The 19498-nt window shown below is 46.2% G+C and overlaps 2 protein-coding genes across 6 annotated transcripts in view; one reads left to right on the top strand and one right to left on the bottom strand.

Moving 5' to 3' along the window:
* Nucleotides 1-19498, bottom strand: part of UBAP2 (ubiquitin associated protein 2) — an 84631-nt gene that overhangs the window by 10869 nt on the left and 54264 nt on the right. For 4 of the 5 annotated variants that reach the window (XM_080973428.1, XM_080973430.1, XM_080973429.1 and 1 more), the window contains 5 exons: nt 15016-15205; nt 14434-14500; nt 12419-12617; nt 9264-9355; nt 7157-7207 (listed from right to left, as the gene is read on the bottom strand). In XM_080973428.1, coding sequence (XP_080829554.1) covers nt 7157-7207; nt 9264-9355; nt 12419-12617; nt 14434-14500; nt 15016-15205 — 599 coding nt within the window. The remainder of the gene's footprint in view (nt 1-7156; nt 7208-9263; nt 9356-12418; nt 12618-14433; nt 14501-15015; nt 15206-19498) is intronic. The other variant, XM_080973431.1, reaches the window with a different exon arrangement.
* LOC308458752 (interferon type A3-like) lies at nt 366-4090 on the top strand. Its single transcript, XM_080973691.1, has 2 exons — nt 366-3199; nt 3320-4090. The coding sequence occupies exons 1-2, from the start codon at nt 2817-2819 to the stop codon at nt 3558-3560; spliced, it is 624 nt and encodes a 207-aa protein (XP_080829817.1). The 5' UTR covers nt 366-2816; the 3' UTR covers nt 3561-4090.

Below are 19498 nucleotides of genomic sequence, written 5' to 3'. Positions count from 1 at the left end.
CATTTCAGACTTGCTAGCGACCCTGGCTTTATTCACTGCCCATACAACAGGTAAGATACCTGGCGTACGCATTTAAGAAAGCCGCCCCAAATATCTGAACGTCACCATCACCAATGTCACCACAGAGTTGGAAGGGACCCCGAGAGTCATTTAGTCCAACCCCTTGGAATGCAGGAATCTTTAACCCAGAGTGGGACTCGAACCCATTACCCTGAGATTAAGCACCGAAGGCTCTGAATACATAGGACACTTAGTCGCCTTTGTGTGTCTCTCTGTTTGCAGTTAGATCAGGTGTCAGCAAACTTTTTCAGCAGGGGGCCGGTCCACTGTCCCTCAGACCTTGGGGGGGGGGCGGACTATATTTTGGGGGGGGGGGGAATGAACGAATTCTTATGTCCCACGGAGATGCATTTTAAATAAAAGGACACATTCTACTCATGTAAAAACACACTGATTCCTGGACTGTCTGCAAGCTGGATTTAGAAGGCAATTGGGCCAGATCCGGCCCCCGGGCCTTAGTTTGCCTACCCATGAGTTAGATGGATTCATTCGTGGGGAAGTCTGTGTTTGTGTGTGCCCAACACACATGTAGGAGTAAAGGATCCTGCATTAAGGAAGGGGTGGAGTAGACGATCTTTGGCAGCCCTCTCCTCCCTAACCGCCTCCTCTTGAACCCCTTTATTTATTTCAGCTTCCATGTGCAAATGCTGCATATTAACAAAATACGCCAGGCATGGCAAGTGGGATTCAGCCTTCATGGGCAGCGGAGGAAGGCAGGGGTAGAAGGCTGTGAGAAGGTGCGATGCAAAAAAGGGGAAAGCAGCGGCAAATGTGCCGCTGGCCAGGAGTGCGCAGCAGCCAGATGGACACAAAACATGTGCCTTTTATGCGCAAGGTCTCAGGCTCATCTCCTGGCGCCTCTGCTTAAAAGGAACAGTATAGTAATAACCTCGGAGAGCCGCTAACCAGTCAAGAATGGTAAGCAATGGTGAGGGGGAAGCTGCCAGAGCAGAGGCCCAACTCTGTGAAGAGGCGGCGTCAAAATGTTCGGTGACTGGTGGATGCAAAGGCCAAGGAACAAGGTTTTGTGATATCTACTAGCTAAAGGCCTGTCAGGTATGAGAGGCGAGGGCAGGAGAGTTCAAATTCTTTCTCCTCCCTGCCACATTCCTGCTTCTCTCCCCCCCTTCCCAGCTCCCACTAAGCCATAAATTTCAGGGGCTACTGCCTGCCTTCCCCCCTTCCTGCCCACTTCCACTAGCAGCCCAAAAACCCACCCTGCTTCCAAGCTATGCCCACAGAGGCACCAACACTCCTTTGTCCAGTCCAGTGGTTCCCAAAGTGGGGGTCAGTGGGAGCACCTGGGGGTGCTAAGAGCCGAGGGGGAGCGGGAGCGGGCAGGAACTGGAGGTTTAAATAACTATCAAGACTTAGAAAAGCTGATGACCACTGAATCAAGTTCATCCATGCTGCTGAATTAATTAAATTATTGAGCTTTACTTGGAAAAATGTGCCATTTATTGTTAATGCTTTGAATTTCATTGTGTTATTATCTTAGTGGGCCATGCAATCCACTCTTCTGACTCATGCTTTTTAATTGGGTAGGAGGTCTCATCCTTGCCTCAGAATTTTACTCATTTCCCTCTCCCACGCTGTGAACCAACTGCTCTCTCCCTCCCCACAAACTAACTACTCCCAAAACATTTTCCTTTTCTTCCCGGACAATTTTATAACCACCTTCAAACCACATCTGATATATAGGCTTAGAAGCCTCACCTCCACCCCACAAAACAAACAAACCAACAAACCACTGAAATCCCATCCAGAATTTGCGGCTTTCCCCTCTCTTCCTAATTTATTTGTACACTCAGGGTCTCTCTTCCCCCCTTTATTCCTCTGGTTCAGCCAAGATTCTTCCCCTGCCCTCGCCTCCCCTTTTCCTTACTCAGTTCCACCACATTGTACCTGCCTCACATCTTTTCTCCATGCCTTTTGAAGCTGTTAAGACTGAACGACGAGCTCCAACCCTCCAATGCTTGCATTACATTAATGCACGCTGTTCATAAGATCTTTTTATTAAATACATTGCTTGAATTGAGGTGTACTCCTTCCTTAACTCCACACAACCTTTAGTGATTATTTCCAGACATGTTGCCGAGGTCTCAATGGCATAGAAAGAGGGCAATGATATGCTGGGGTTGAAGACTTGCATGCAAAAAAAGCATGCTTTTATTTATTTATTTATTTGATTTTTATCCTGCCTTTACGCCTAAAGATGTGCAGGGTGGCAAACCAGAAAACAATAAAAAGGAAGGGTTTTTAAAACATTTAAAGAAATAAGTCAGTATGCCTTGTAAACCAGTAGCCTTCATATTTTGTGCACACCAAATTTCAGCTTTATAGGTGATTTTGGGAGACGCCTACCTAATGAGGGTCATGAGACCCCCATTTTCAACAAGAGGTTCACAAATCAGATTTTTTTCCAGCGGGTAGGGTGGCCTGGGATGGCATACATGCCAGCCTCCATGGCTCTGAGGAGTGTATTTGGTATACAAATTAGGCAAACAAATAGCCCTGTGGTCTTCCTGAAATTTGAGGAGTGGGGAGGAGGAAATCATGTAAACTATATCCTGGGTTACCAGAGAAGAAGAAAAAACTGCCTTAAGGACCCACCACAGTCCAGCTCCTTAGATTCAGTTGCATGGCTGAACAGGCAAGTGGAAAGTGAAAATGAAACCTGGAAAACCCAAATGATGAAAGGAAAGCTGTCCTGCAGGATAAATAGAAGATGCAGGAGGACCAGCACATAGTCAAAGATGGATCGCAAGTGGATAAGTTACGTGAGCCCCAGCAGAAACCGCCTGAGAACCACCATGAAAATCGAAACGCGTGTGCATGCGGGGCTCGTTTGCCTGGTGCTCCTGTCTTCTGTCCAAGTCTCAGCGCTGGACTGCAACTTTCTGAAACACCGGCAAAAAGTATTTAATCTGCAGAGCCTGGAGCTGTGGCGAGAGATGAGCACAACGTTCTCTCCAGAGTGCCTGAAGAAATCGACCACGTTCAACTTTCCTACAAAGATCCTGGAAATACGCGAGTCGCAACCTGCCACGGAAGCAATCTACGAAATTCTCCGTGGGTTCTTTAACATCTTGAGCAGTGACTCACTGAAGACTGTCTGGAAGGCCACAGACAGAGAGAGGTGGGTTTCTGCTCTCCATGATGCAGGAGTGGGTGGCAATGGTTGGGATAGGATGGGGCAGCGGAAAGAGAGATTTGTGTCTGCTCCCTCTCTTCAAACTCTGCCACTCTTTTATCGCAGGTCTCTGCAGATGGTGCATGCGCACACCAAGGTCCTCAAGAGTTGCCTCGAAGGGAGAAAAACTACACCGGGGTCGTTAGAGGAACAGAGAAACAAGCTGGTGCTGAAGAAGTATTTTCGAAGGATCAGAACTTTTCTCAGAGGGAATGGAGGCAGCACCTGCTGCTGGGAGAGCCTGCAACAGGAGGTCCGAGAAGGACTCATGTACGTTGACATACTGACAAAGAGAATGAGGAGGTAGGAAACCTCTGCAACCATCGCTTGAGGAACCGTCGGAGCAGAGAAATGACAAACTGACGGCGAATATTTGTGAAACATTCGCAGAGACAAATTAAGGAAGCTACAAGCCACCTCACAGAACTTACCAAAGAAATGGGAAGAGCTAAAAGGCTTTATTATATTGAATGTACAGACTTTGTATAGGTGTTTTATTTTTTTATGAAGCTTGATATGTGTTATTTATTTATTTATTTATTTATTTGATGTGATGTGCAGATTTATGTATTTTTTGTTAATTTTATATTAAAACAATTTTAAGTATTTAATTGTTTATTTATTGCATCTTTCTTCACTTTCTAGAAAAAAACTCTTGAAGTGACTTACAAATGTATAAAACAAAGAGCCTCTGAATCACTTAAAACTACTTAGACCAAAACACAACGAAGGTATCTTTACTTATAAGGTTATTTAGTTAGTTAGTTATTAAAATCTGCTATACAGTGGTACCTTGGTTCTCAAACTTAATCCGTTTCGGACGTTCGTTCCAAAACCAAAGCGCGCTTTCCCATAGAAAGTAATGTAAAATGGATTAATCCATTCGAGACTTTTAAAAAAACCCCTAGAACAGTAATTTAACATGAATTTTACTATCTAATGAGACCACTGATCCATAAAATGAAAGCAATAAACAATGTACTGCAGTCACACAATCAATCAACCAGTAGCTGACCTGGGTTCCACACAGTCACCAAAAAAAAAAAAAAGGCCACAAAAATGCAAAATAAATAGCGAAAACAGACAGACCTCAGCGTAATACTCAAAACGGAAGTGTGGCACTCAAAACGGAAATGTAACACTCAAAACGGAGCACATTCAGCTACCGAAAAAAGTTCACAAACCAGAACACTTACTTCCAGGTTTGCAGTGTTTGGGTTCTAAGTTGTTTGAGTACCAAGGCGTTTGAGAACCAAGGAACCACTGTATAGTGCTCCAGACAGGTTTCTACACAAGTTTTAGATCAGATGGTCTTTTTTAAAATAAGGACAAAAACTGATAGGGCAAAAACCTGCAAATAATACAGCCACCATAAAACACTAACAAAACAGACGGCCTCAAACACAGGGCAAAAACCTGCAAATAATACAGTCACCATAAAACACTAACAAAACAGACGGCCTCAAACACATGAACTGACACATTACAGAACCTGGCATTTTATTTGCAAAACAAAATGCCTTCACTTAAAGGTAAAGGGACCCCTGACCATTAGGTCCAGTCATGGCCGACTCTAGGGTTGTGGTGATCATCTCGCTTTATTGGCCGAGGGAGCCGGCGTACAGCTGGTCATGTGGCCAGCATGACTAAGCCGCTTCTGGCAAACCAGAGCAGTGCACGGAAACGCCGTTTACCTTCCCGCCAGAGCGGTACCTATTTATCTACTTGTACTTTGAAGTGCTTTCGAACTGCTAGGTTGGCAGGAGCAGGGACTGAGCAACGGGAGCTCACCCCGTCGCGGGGATTCGAACCGCTGACCTTCTGATTGGCAAGTCCTAGGCTCTGTGGTTTAACCCACAGCGCCACCCGCTTCACTTGCTGGAAGACAAATATGGAACAGGAAAATCCAACCTTACGGTGGGTTATACAATGAAGAGTATAATCTATCAGGCTCGCCCTCAGCACTCAAGTACCCTCTCCAGTCTAACCACAATGAAGGAAGGATGGAGGCTTCTCTCAATGATTTGAGTGCAGCAGAAGGCACTTTGGGAGAAGGGGCTCTGGAAGTGTGTAGGATCCGAGGTGCTTTCACTGGTTCCTTGGATCAATGCACTTGGGCAAGTCTCCCTTCACAAACCAGCAATCAAAATTAACACTATGGATTCATAGAAGTTTCCAAGCCATCTTCACGGGTAGACCCAGTTAAGGATGCTACAATACTGTAATCTAGCTAGGCAGGTAACAAGGATAGTAACAAGGTCCTGATTGCAGCTTTTCTTTCAAACCAAAGCTAGTAAACGACACTCCCAGGTTCTTCCACCAAATGTGAATTAAATAGCACAACAGTGGCCAGGAGCGCCCCTAAACTACGAACATCATTTTGAGGGCGAGGGTGATAAAGAGGAGAACCTTGTACAGAATATCACCCCCAACCCTACATTTCCCAGACCCGTTGACCACCAACCACTTTGTCCTGGCAGGATTCATTTTACTGATACTCAGCCAGCCCATAAGAACATTCAAGCATTCATTCAAAAGAAACCAACTGCTACTCCTGGATCAGATGCAAATACTAAACAGAGTTGGGCGTGTGTTTGCTGGCGACAAAATCCATTTGGCTGGCTGTACTATTTGGCTACTCAAAGATATTAAACAGTGTTGAGCACAAGATAGAACTTTGTGAACCAATATTTCAGAGCATGGCAGCAGCCAACCAATACCACCCTGTGAAGGACTGTTGAAGAATGTGACCTCAACTCCAGGAAAGAAAATCTATCCACTGTCGAGGTCAGAAGGGATCAATGATCACTTATGACAAAATCCCCACCAGGAGTGACCCTCTCCCCCATCAATCTCAAGACCAATATTGCCCCACCAAGGCAACTCCAGCCTTTTTCCAAACCTTGGCATGAACCTCAGCCGATGCAGTTCTAGAACAGCGGTTCCCCCCCAAAATTCAGCCCACCCAGCCCCTAAAAAGCATGGTTCAGAACAGCAGTTTCCATGACCCACTAAGGAAGATAACTCAACAAAATTCAAAGCAGCAACAACTCATTGCACAGTTACTTAAAATCCAATTAAAACGCTCATTAATTCAAGAAAATTGATGAACTTGATCTGGTGATATCAGCTTTTCAAAGTCTGATAGTCATTTACACCTCCAGCACCCCATCTGAGCGCCACCATTCGGAGTTGCTTAACTCCTACCCAGTGCAGAGACAGAAGAGCCTTCTTCAAAACAGGGAGCATCACGGTCTCTTCCCAGGAGGCTGGTCATGCCACAAGATACTATGTAACAGCCTTTCTCAACCTGTGGGTCCCCAGATGTTGTTGGACTACAACTCCCATCACCCCTAGCTAGCAAGGCCAGAGCTCAGGGATGATGGGAGTTGTAGTCCAACAACATCTGGGGACCCACAGGTTGAAAACCGCTGCTATATAATGTTGCAGCATGAGTATGTCAACAAAATCCCGTCCTGGATTAACCCTCCTTTTCCCACAACACTTAGCAGGCTTCTCCAACCCAGTCCCTCCAGATATTTGGTCTACAACTCCCCTCAGCCCCAGCCAGCATGGGCAATGGTCAGGGACTATGGGAGATTTAGTCCAAAATCTCTGGAGGGCAGCAGGTTGTTGCAGGCTGCTGCAGGGCATAATGGAATCCAACAGGATGTACACAGGTCTCCAAAAGCAGGTGCATCACAGAGGGGCAATTTGTTTAAAACAAGCAAGCAAAGAAACAGAGACAGGCAGCTGCAGAGCAAATAAACACATCACAGCAGACAGAATAGACCTCAGAGCCCATGAACATTCCACTACTCTATGACCAGTGTAAACCTCCCAAAAATGAAACCAGCTCAGTTACAGCTTGAAAAAACCAACAACCCAGGAAATTCTACTTACCACAGGCAGCCTGGACTGCAGCATTTGGAGATCATCATAACCATAAATCTGCTTGAAGACAGAGAGGAGGAGGAGGAGGAAGAGGGAGAAAACACAGAAAGAAGTTGTAAGGCAGGACTCCCAAGGAACCACTTAGACTGGCAAATTCTCAATCCAGGCTCATAAAGCAAGCAGCATTTTAAAACCACCAGGTTTTCGTTATGTCAAATGTCATGCTGGCTGAACAGCATCCTTTGGAGGAACTGCTGCACTTTTTGAAGGATAGAGTTTGCTTATTACACTACCCTGTGAAGCACAGTAGCCTGGTGCTTTTGGCTAAATGAAAACGTACCGTATTTTTCACCCTATAGGACGCACTTTTTCCCCTCCAAAAATGAAGGGGAAATGTGTGTGCGTCCTATGGGGCGAATGCAGACTTTCGCTGAAGCCTGGAGAGCGAGAGGGTCGGTGCGCACCGACCCCTCTCGCTCTCCAGGCTTCGCGGACCTCTCCGCAAGCAGCGGGAGTGCTCCCGCTGCCTGCGGAGAGTTGCCTGCATGCCGAAGCCTGCGCGCGCTGAGATCAGCGCGTCCAGGCTTCGCGGAGCTCTCCGCAAGCAGCAGGAGCCAGCACTGGGCTCCCACGGCTTGCAGAGAGCTGCCTGTTTGGGGGCTGGGGTCGGGGGAAGCTCGGGCCTCCCCCGCCCCAGCCCCGCGCCTGGGGGGGAAATAATTTTTTCCCCTTTATTTCCCCCCCAAAAAACTAGGTGCGCCTTATGGGACGGTGCGTCCTATAGGGCGAAAAATATGGTAATTCGTAGTATTCAGCAGAAGCAGCATCACATTCTCAAGTGCCTAGCATTTATAGAGCTCATCCACACAGTCTTCTTATAACGCATACCACAGCCCAGCTAGGTAGGTCAGCATGGTTGTATTTCTGTTGTAGATTGGGGGTAGGGGTTCTCAGGCTGAGAGAATATTGCTTTGAAATGGGGAATGTGGAGTCCATCAACACCTAGAGAATTGCAACTCCCATCAGCTCCAGCCAGCATGGGCAATGGTCAGGAATGTTTTTTCCTGTGTGTGTGTGTGTGTGTGTGTGTGTGGAGTGTTAGTCCAGTAGCATCAGACTGGTTTTCTAGCCCTGGCTTAAGGCCCTCTTAAGCTTTGCTGCAGTTAACTTTATTAAGGGACAAAAAATGCAGGTACAGCCAGGATCAGACAATGCATTCTGAATAAACATACAATTTTCCACACTTTCGCGCCCTCCCAATCAATTCCTGTATTGGACTTTTAACTTGTGGCTGTCAAAAGAAAGAGCGAGCCTACAGTGAAACCAAGACTTTCACCTTCCTCCCAATATCAGTTCCAAGGCTATGGCTTGAAAGCAAAGCTATGTACTTCTAAGATGCTTGTGAATGACTTTGTGAGACAACTGTCAGGGGACAATTGACAGTAAGAGCTGTTCCAACAGCGGAGCGGACTCATAGCGTTGTAGATTTGGAAGGGACCTCAAGGATCATGTAGTCCAACCCCCTGCAATGCAGGAATCTCAACTAAAGCATCCCTGACAGAGGACAACCCTTCCTTGTAGGCTTTAAGCAGAGATTGGATGGCCCTCTGTCATGGATGCTTTAGCTGAGATTCCTGCATTGCAAGGGATGGGGCTCGATGAACCTCAGTATCCCTTCCAACTCTTGATTCTATGAAACAAAAAGTCAGTTCAGAAACTGTTGCTATACTCCAGATTAGATGTTAAGTCAATGGAAATTCAGAGGTCAGAGGAATAAGGGCTCTTGCTGGCTGGGCCCGGCAGGAGTTGCAATCCAAAACATCTGGAAGGCCCCAGGCTGGCAAAATGGGTTATCTTTCAGGTTCAGGGTGGGCCCAGCTGTGCATGCAACCCAAGCAGTACAACTCTCATTATCATCTTTAGAAGTGAGCCACAGAACAAGCCGGTGGTCCACAGACAGTCCATTCTGCACAACCTGGCTGGGACAGACAGACAGACAGACAGACACACACACACACACACACACACACACACACACACACACTCTGCCCCAGATGCCTGCAACATGGAGGTGGAAGCCAAGTTCATTTGCGGGAGGCACAAGGAAACCGCTTACTGGGTAGGCTGGCAGAAGTCCTCCAGGTCCAACAATATACTGGTTATGTAACAAGGGTGGTACACCTTGGGGCAGGTTGGGGGGTGCTTTGCCTGCAGAACCAAAAGACATGTTTTTATATATAATATATAAAACAAAAATACCAACAAAAAAGGAAGAAAAAGCAAGTTTCGGGATCTGAAATACGCTCTTTGGGCTCCTTCAGAATACGTGTTTACTCAGCATGAATCCTGATTTGCTTACATGGAGACAACTTTATATTCAGTTCTTACTATTCTGATCTGAGGGTGGGGTGGTTATACAGTATGTCAAAACAGCATTCATTCTGCATTCTTCCCAATTTGCTTGCGGGCTGTTTACACGTCTTCCTGTTTATCATTCATCTATCCAACATTTTTCAATGTGTTTCCAAACAGTAAGAAGTCCAGGTTGTGTTTGTTTTTTTGTGAGGGTTTATTGTGCTAGGATAGCAGAGAACTTCAATTCACTTTAAATGAGCAAACCTAATGTTCCAGCAGGCGCCGAAATCTCTCCTGCAAAATACTGATAGTCAGAAGGCACCCTTTGACAAGCTTCAGTCACCGCTTATCATAGGAATCTGCCAATGGTCCATCTTGCTCAGCTTTGTCTACACTTCAGGCAGCAGCTTCTTCAGGGTTCCAAGAAGGGGCTCCTTCAGGCTGCTGCCTCCACCTTATTCCCATACCCCTACCCCAGTTCTTCTGCCTCTTCCATCTTCCCACTGATGCCTTCTCCTGGACCGCAGCAGTCTCATTTCCTCCCCATTCTGTATGTTAACCCTTTCCTGGTCCCATTTCCTCAACTTCTTGTCTTTGTCCGGGGAGGTAAACTCTCTGCAACTGGAATTCTATACCGTGCAGTAGTTTAATTCTGAGACCAGCAGGCACAGCAAGAAAAGTTATTAAGAAGCAGTTTTCTTTGCTAGCCAGCTTTTTACACTTCCTAGGTGGGGAGAAACAACAAGCTCTCTTGTCGGTTCCCTGAGCTTGTGATCTAAGCTCCCTCCAGACTAATCATGAGCTGTAATCAAAGTTTGTCCTAAGATTTACAATTCAGGTTCTCCAGGAAAGCTAAACCACCAGACTGAGTTTGCACAATGCAGTACATTAAGCCAAACCAAAGCTTTGCTCAGTGTAGTGCTGTGCTAGAACCACCAGGAACTGTAATCTCCTCTCTGGGAACCCACATGCTCCCACAAAGCCATGGTTTGGCCGAACATAATGTGCAAAGCAGACCACTGTTTAAACTGGCAAGAGATGCACCCTTACATGTTCTATTAAACTTAGCTAAGAAATATCAGCTCAATACCACATTGGTAGAGAACAGTCTCCACTGAGAGCATGCTTATGCTCATGAAGGGACAACTACTCAGGCAAAAGGATGCTAGAATCTTAAGGTAGGATCTCACAACCATTTTCTATTCCTTTTGACATAGTAAAGTCTACCTACATTGACCTTGGCCACAAAACTTCTCCAAATATAGACTAGCTAAACTCTTGCCAGAGTTTGGAACGGCCCAACTGAGAAAATTCCAATTTGGAAGGTCTTAATTTATTTTCCACATTCCATTTCACTTTCCAGCACTTTGCAACTCTGTCCTGAAGGGGTCGGGAGAGCTAACCCTAAGGACAGAAAAAAGGGCTCTTATCGTAGATAGTGTAAGCAGGAGGGCTCAGTCAGAAAAGTGCAGAACTCATAATTTTCTGGAAGTGACACAAGTCCTATCTGGGAAAGTGTTTAATATCCGAGGGTAGCTGCGAGGCAATTCAATATTTCTTAAACTGTTTTATTTAAACAACAAAGTGTTGATAAATATGATCTGCCAAGTGTTTTAAGTGATAGGACAGGATGTAAATTTAAGCCAAGCTTGCAAATGTCTGCATCTAAACCAGGGATGGGAAACCTGTGACGTTCCAGATGTTGTTGGACTACAACCTCCATGAGGCCCAGTCAACAAGGCCAACAGTCAGGGCTGGTGTGAGTTATAGTCCACAACAGTCAGTATAGCATGAGACTCTTAATCCCAGGCGTGTGGGTTTGATCCCCACATTGGATAAAAGATTCCGGCATTGCAGGAGGTTGGGCTAGATGACTGTCGTGGCCCCTTCCAATTCTACAATTCCATGCTTCTAACACTTGGAGGGCCACAGATTTCCCACTGCTAAATAATAAAGATTGACTCAATCAAGCTAACTGCCAGCTCCCTTGATAATTTATTGTGTTTCCCATTCCTTGTGGAAACATTCAACTGAGACTTCTTAGTATGCAGATCTGACTCCTTACAATCCAAGAACTTAAGGGCTATTGGCACAATTCTAACCATGCCTGCTTAGAAGTAATCCAGAGTGTCTTACTTCCAAGGCCAGGGTGGTTAGGACTGCAGCCTCTGAAGCTGTACAGTCAGTCTGCAGCTGTCTCCTCTGACTGAAAGCAGCTTTTTCCCAGCCCTGTCACTCAAGATACTTCAATGGGAAATGCCAGGAAAGATGATGAACCTTCGGGAGGCAATGCATGCACCTGAGAAACAAACTATACCCCCTCTCTCTGTAATACTTAGCACAAGAGACCATTAAGATCCCCTGGGATTGGTGAGGACGTATTTCCTTGTCTCTTTTGCCAATGAACCCACCCACCGTTCCATTCCTGTTCTATGCACTCACAGGGAACAGAGCCTGCTGGAACACAAATAGAACCTACTTGGCCAGATAAAAAGGCTGGGGTGGAGATCAGGGGAACTTCTGTTAAAAGAATTGTGAAAATCATACCCACAAAAAATTACACATTTCGCTTTCCATGATTAAAATTTTCAGATAATTGGAAATGTTTTTGGCAAGGTTGAAGAACCTGACACTTTTCTGTTTTTCCTTACAACCAGTGGTGGGGGTGGGGAGATATAGACAAGGTAGCAAGTTAAATGCTTGGTAGCGGTTTCCCCCATCAAATATTCCCACGCGTTAAAAAGGCAGGCAACTTTTATTTTACAGGCCACTGTGCAAAGCATGCTGCAAAGGCGAAGTCTTTTAGAAAAGGCATAGAATTTCTCAACACAGTTTTTATGGCTGGACAAGAGGTGCTCAACAGGCAGACAAACGTCCTCTCTCGCTATATCCACACGATCGGTTAATATTGCGAACCTGAAGACACTAAGGGAGCTGCCCGCGTGGTGGGAGCCGGCAGAGAGACACTGGTCACATTCAGGCCAAGGCTGTTGGTAGAGTTGGCCATGCTGGAGACCGAAGAGGTGGTGGCCAAGGTTGAAGCAACGGAAAAGGTGGTGGAAGGCTGGAGCGCAGCAGAAGGCTGGAGCGCAGCGGAGTTCTCAACACTAGTGTGCTGGAAAGGAAAGACAAACGCACACACAAAGAAAGGGGGTTAAAGAGCAAGCAAAGGGGGCTGGCAGGCTGGAAAAAAATGCTAAACTTTGTAAGCAAGCAGCATAGGAAGCTGGAGTGGAGGGTCTTGTATTGCCACCCGAAAATCGTTCTTAAAGTTCTGTAGTACATTCTCCAGTATATTATTATTATTATTATTATTATTATTATTATTAACTTAAATTTCTATATCACCCTATATCACAGGGCAGTTATCAATATGAAAACATAAAAATTCATACCATAATAATAAAACAAAACAACACACCCACAATACACAGTTTAAAAGGCCATAGACTGTTTAATTAGTCAAATTAGAAGAGGAATGTTTTTGCGTGGCACCTAAAGGTATATAATGAAGGTGCCAGGCAAGCCTCCCTGGGAGAACATTCCACAAATGGGGAGCCACCACAGAAAAGGCCCCTTCTTGTGTTGCCACCCAGCATTTTGAATTGGGCCTGGAAACTAATTGGGAGCCAGTGCAGTTGGGCCAGGATTGGCAGGATATGTTCAAACCATCTTGCCCCAGTGCACAATCTGGCCACTAACTTCTGAACCGGCTGAAGTTTCCAAACCATCTTGAGAGGCAACCCCATGCATAATGTGTTTCAGTAATCCAGAACATAGACAACTGAAGTTAGGCTGTCCCTGTCCAGATGGGGGCACAGCTGGGCCACTAGCTGAAGCTGATAGAAGGCACTCCGTAACACTGAGGCCACCTGAGCCTTAAGCAACAGCAAAGGACCCAGAAGTACCCCAAGCTATGTACACGCTCCTTCAGAGGGAGCAGGCAACCTCCCAACCAGCCAGGGGAACTGCCCACTAACAGTGCCTCAGTCTTTTTCTGGACTGAGCTTCAGTTTACTGGTTCTCATCCAGTCCATAACTGAGGCGAGACGATGGTCCAGCATTTCCACTGCCTCACCTGCAGATGCAAAGGAGAAGTAGAGCTGTGTGTCATCAGCATATTGCTGACAACGTACTCCAAACCTCTGGATAACCCCACTCAGAGGTTTCATGTAATGTTAAACAGTACAGTGGTACCTCGGGTTAAGTACTTAATTCGTTCCAGAGGTCCGTTCTTAACCTGAAGCACCACTTCAGCTAATAGGGCCTCCTCCTGCTGCCGTGCCACAGGAGCACGATTTCTGTTCTCATCCTGAAGCAAAGTTCTTAACCCGAGGTACTATTTCTGGGTTAGTGGAGTCTGTAACCTGAAGCGTATGTAACCCAAGGTACCACTGTATGCTTTAATAATGGGGATTCTAGGATTTATCACTTCTTGGTGACCAGCCTACTGTGAAATATGAATCTAAAAGCTATTCAAGCATCTGGGAGTTTTTACTTCAAGCACAAAGCATCAAGATAAAGTTCTGCCAGCTGCCACCAAAATTCTGCCATCATCATTTACAAGATTATCAATTCTCTGTTGTCAGCTGGTACATACAAGTGGATCTTGGATATCTCCCCTACCAACAACATCCGCTGCTGCTTCTACCAACTTTCAAGTAGCATCCTTCTCCAATGCTGTGCCGTTTCCCCCTTTGATTATAGTGGAAGCTACCCAGCAGGCAAACCTCAATGTCTTGAGGCACAGAGAAGGGAAAAAATCATTCAGAACTATTAGTTCTGGCAGGTAACGAGTGACAAAAAGATTGTGTATAAGGGAAACGATTCCTCACTCCAAGTCAAAAGGAAGACACCCGTTCCATTGCAAGAGAGCCTAATTTTTAGTAAGGGTAGGTAATTTAAGCTCTTGAAACATGCAAGGAACTTACCGTGTGTGATGTAGATGAAGACAGTGCTGAGGCAGATGAGAGGCTGCTCTGATGATTTGAGAGAGAACTGGGAGGAAAACAAGTGTGAGGGATAAGATAACTGAGGGTCAGTTCACATCTGAGTACGTAGAGGGAGGGGGGAGACTGTCATCTGGGGACATATCTGGTTTCTTTCAAAACGACAATGACCAGCACTGGAGTGGGCAGGTAGTTTAAGAGCTAGGAGGTCACTGGGCAATTCTCACCATTAAAAGAAAGCCACCCACATCTTGTAACCTCAAGGCTAGACTTGTAAACCAGAAGCTTCAGCAGGTGCAAATATAGGTGCTAAGAGTTAGCCGGTCACCAGCACCACACAAACTCAGCATTTCCAGCAGCCTAACTGGCTTCCTTTTGGTAACCAGTGGTGGTGGGTGAGCCATGTGTCTGCATCATTGTGCAACTTGGGCCTTTGGTGGAAGTGTGTCAAATGAAACTGGAGTAAGCTGGCCTTGTGCAGGTTAAGGAGACACAGAGGAGCACCACTTGTGCGCCTGCCCACCCACCTCCAACTCATACCCACCCCTTACCACCCTGCTGTACCTGCTTAACTGGGAGAGTGAGCTGCTGACCAAGTCATTTGACTGCGGCAAGCTGGGAAGTGCTGCTGTATGCGGTGGTGCCGAAGGTAGAAGCAAAGCTGTGGTGGCCGTGGTGCTAGGCAAGGAACAGCCTTTGGCGGGCAGGGCCGGAGGAGAGGTTTCTGTCTTAGAGGCTGGAATTGATGGAGTGGCTGAAATAAGTTGGGAAAAGCAATTCAGAGGAGGGGCACAGCACAACCAAGCTGGTTGGGAAGGTGTATGTGTAAAATGGCACGCGCATGAGAAAAAACATATATCCAATCACTGGGCCATAACGGCATTAGGAAAGCATCAGCAACTCTGCGCAATGACAAGTCCACACGGTTCTCATTATCCACACACCATGACTTTGTCTGCCCAGTGGCTGTACATCTACTCTTAAAAGTAATGCCTCTGCCACACCATGGTTCTCTCCCTCAGCCCATTCAGCTCCCCAACAAGCAAGTGTGGCTGTGTTATTTCAGCCAAGCGGAAAACCACCAGGATAGCTGGAAGGAGCAAAGAGGCAAAGAGCAGAACAAGAGATGATGCTGTGAGAGGTGGCATCTGTGAATGATGATCTATGCTGCCAAGGAGTCAACAGCCAGCCAACGTAGTTTTCTCTATTGTGTGGACAACAAGCAAACCTCCAGGAATAGTCCACACAGGTTTGCACAGGTTAAACATGAAAAAAAAAAACCAGCAACATCTTTCTAGAAGTCGTTAAAAGAGCCGAGCTATCTTGTATGATTCGGATATCTGTGCACAGGACGGAGTGGGAACACACACAGAGTTTATTGATTGTATCAGATTCATACAACTGCCCCTTCAAGGTGGTATTTTATCAAATTCAAGAATAGCAATAAAACATAATAAAGTTACAATCAAATTGCAACCACACTGTATTACTTTCCCTTAAAACTGAATAGCAGCTATTAATTAGAAATCAAACTGAAATAAACATGTTTTGTTTCTTTTAAGTTTCCAAAGCTGGAAAGGCTCATATTTCCCAGGGGAGAGTATTCCGTAAGTATGGGGCCATCACTAAAAAGGCTCTCTTCAGCCTAATATTTCTTATGGACAGACCAGACAGCAGGGTCTCAGTGATGGATTACAACTTCCAGACAGGCTTGTATGGGACCACGCAGTCCCTCAGACAACCTGGTTCCAAATGATTATGGACTTCAAATGATCACAAGCAGCACTGTGACCTGGGCTCAGATACAAACAGGCAGCCAGTGTAACAGTTACAGAACTGGTGTTGTATGTTCTGCATGCTTGGCCTCTACTGACGTTTTTGCTCCCATATTCTGAAATGTTAAAATTTCCAAACGGTCTTTAAAGGCAGCCCTATGAAGCACAATGGATATAACCTGAGTGTCACAGTAGCAAGATCTATATACTCTAGATATTGTCAGCGGCTGGAAAACCAGTCAAAGTTGGTTAAAGGAATTCTTGCCATTGGTGTCTCCTGCACTTTCACTGAATGAGGTGAAGCCAGGGGCACCTCCAGGTTGTGTACCTGATTCTTCAGGAGTAACTGAACCCCATCCAAAACAGATTTCCCATACTTCAATGGACTTAAATCTGGCTTCTACAGCAGCATCTTTACCACTGCATCCTTTAGAGAGGCTGAACTACCTTCTCCCTCAGTTAAGTATTTATAATCTCCAAAGTCCATACTGACAGCCTGGTCCTGGCAGATTCTACTGGCCAGGAAGGACAATTCAACAAGCAAGGGGTAGAGGTAGAGCTCAGCCACCCAAGCAAATAAACAATCTATTCAGGCTGCAAAATATATAGAAGCATTCAAGCCCGCATTCTGAAGCACTCCAGTCCACTGACAGATATATCACAACCACGAATTTTGCCTCTAAGTGTCAAGTAGATTTATTTTAACGTGTTAATATATAAATCTATGTTTTATTATGGCAAAATGTGTCTCATGAAGAATCCCTGCTTAAAAGAGAACTCTAGAAGCCTCCCAAAAATGACTGCTAAGATCAAAGGGTACTACAAAGAAAGAAAAAAACCCAGAACGATTCACGCAATGCAAACTTCCAAGATGTCAATGGACCACTTAATTCTTTGGCCCAAATGTGATGTTAGCCCAGTGGATTTCCTTCCTGATAAGCCTCACCCATTTCCTTACCCAGCAGTAAGGATAAGGAGTGTCTTGTAGGTCAGCTGGTCTGGTTCTCTTGGTACATTAATTACAACAACAAAAATCCCACCAAGTAAAGCTGTTTTGTACAAAAATAGCTGGAAAAGCCTGGAGGTTCCCAAGGGAAAGCTATAAGCTTTAAAAATTGACTTGCTTTCCACCCCTAGGGCATTGCTGAAAAAATTGCTTCTGGGTTTTGCAAAATTTTAACAGCCCTATTTTCTAAAAATACACAAAATGTAACAGCATAACTCTCTAGACGTTAGCAGAAAAGACTCAGTCACAGGATTTTCCACAGCATATTGTATCAGATATGTGCTTGGAAGGTGAACATCATAGTCTATTCATTGTGGCTTGCTAGATTCCACAGGGTAACCAAGTTGCTCCAGCAAGACCCGCTCCGCCAGACAGCCTAGCAAGTAATTTAAGGTGAAGTGTTAACTACTGTGATTGAAATAAAAAACCCAAGCAACAGTTGGAGGGGGCAAGACACATCCAAACACATCAGAGAACAATTAGGCACTCATAGTTGTGAGCTCATGGCACTTGAAGAAAAAACAACACACTTCACTAACAATCTAGTGTGAAGCTTTAACTAGTCGACCTACGTAAAGGACCTTAAAGCAATGTATTCCTTTTGAGAGCTGGTCCAGGCAGCTTCCCTTGCCAGGAATGTGAATTTGAGAGTAACAGGCAAGCAAAATGCTGGGAGAGAACAAGGGAATTTGTGATGGGACGATGAGCTGCTTGTGTGTAAAATCCTAGTCCCTCAGAGTTTGGTCAAGTTTGCAAACCTCTGTCTGTAACGGAGCCCCTTAAACATGGCTCCGTCAGTCGCTGGCAGATTCCGACAGTGGTTGCTTTCGGAATCGCTTCCAACATAAAAGCTCCTTAACGGAAACACGTCTTCTGGACTCTCTGCGTGACAGTTTCCGGCGAGGAGTGGGTGTCCCTACAGGAGGTCCTGAAACCTCCCCACTGTTTTCGCTGGAAGTGTCTCTGAGCCATCCCTCCAGCTCCCTTTCCCTCAGCTCAGCTCCTCTCCCCCTACTGGTTCCCTCTTCAGCTGCTGAGTCTCTCCCAACCTGTGTGAGCCCTTTCACTTCCCTTCCTTCCGATGGCAGTTCCCTGACATCCACCTCCCCTCCAGGGCCCCCTTCATCCCCTCTCGCCCCCTCCTCTACGGGCGGTGAGGAGGCAAAACCCCGGAATGAACTTCCTTCATCTTCCGATGTCCCGAACACTTCTCTCCACCTGTTGCGGTTCCTGGTCTCGAAGTACTCCTCCTCCTCAGAGTCCATCTCCCCTTCCCCTTCCGATTCCGAGAATCCTTCCAACTCCTCCTCCTCATCGGTGGTCCCAAAGTATTCCCTCCGGAACCTCTCCACAGGCTGAGGTTTCCTTGGGAACCTTTGATGGAACGTTTCTATCAATACCTCGTCATTGATATCTTCTGCCATTACCCAAGTGTTTTCTGACTCCGGTTCTCCTTCCCACGCTACCAAATACTCCACCTGATCCCCCTTCCATCTGGCGTCGAGGATTTCTGCCACATGGCTGCTGCATTCCCTTTCTTCTATGACCGGTCCCCGAGTGGCCATCCCTTCTCGTCCCCCCTCATACGGTGACAGTAACGACCTGTGAAATACTGGGTGCAGTTTCATGTGGTTGGGTAACCGGAGCCTGAAAGCCACTGGGTTGACCTGTTGAATGACCTCAAAGGGACCCAATCTCCTGGGTCTTAATTTCTTACAACCTCCTTTGAACGGCAACCCTTGGGTTGACAGCCACACCCTATCTCCCACCCTTATGGTTTCACCTTCCCTTCGGTTCTTGTCTGCCTGCCTCTTGTATTCTTCCTTCGCCCTTTCTAAGTTGAGTTGGAGCTGACGATGGATTGCTTCCATTTCTTCTACAAAATGCTCGGCTGCCGGGACACCCCATCTCTCCCCTTCTCCCCCTGGGAAAGCCCTGGGATGACACCCATAATTAGCCAAGAAGGGGCTCATCCCTGTGGACACATTCTCGGCATTGTTGTAGGCAAATTCCGCCAGCGCCAACTTTTCTACCCAGTCATTCTCTCTGTCATTGACATAACACCTCAGGTATTGCTGGAGGACCCCGTTTGCTCTTTCCGCCTGCCCGTTGGTTTCAGGGTGCCGGGCAGTCGAAAAGTTGACCTCCACCTGCAGTAAGCTCATGAGCTTCCTCCAGAACCTGGAAGTAAATTGTTTTCCTCGGTCTGAGACCACCCTCAATGGCACCCCGTGCAACCTAAAAATGTGTTCTACAAATAACTTCG

Source organism: Podarcis pityusensis (assembly GCF_964106645.2).
Source record: "Podarcis pityusensis genome assembly, chromosome: 11".
Classification (NCBI taxonomy): Eukaryota; Metazoa; Chordata; class Lepidosauria; order Squamata; family Lacertidae; genus Podarcis; species Podarcis pityusensis.
Note: the sequence above shows the minus strand (reverse complement) of the source record. Positions and strands in the feature narration are given on the sequence as shown.

What these genes read in the sequence shown, in the direction of transcription:
- LOC308458752 (XM_080973691.1), top strand. Translation starts at nt 2,817, where the DNA reads ATGGATCGCAAGTGGATAAGTTACGTGAGCCCCAGCAGAAACCGCCTG. An exon ending in AAGGCCACAGACAGAGAGAG is followed by an intron (nt 3,200 to 3,319) that starts GTGGGTTTCTGC and finishes CTTTTATCGCAG; the next exon opens with GTCTCTGCAGATGGTGCATG.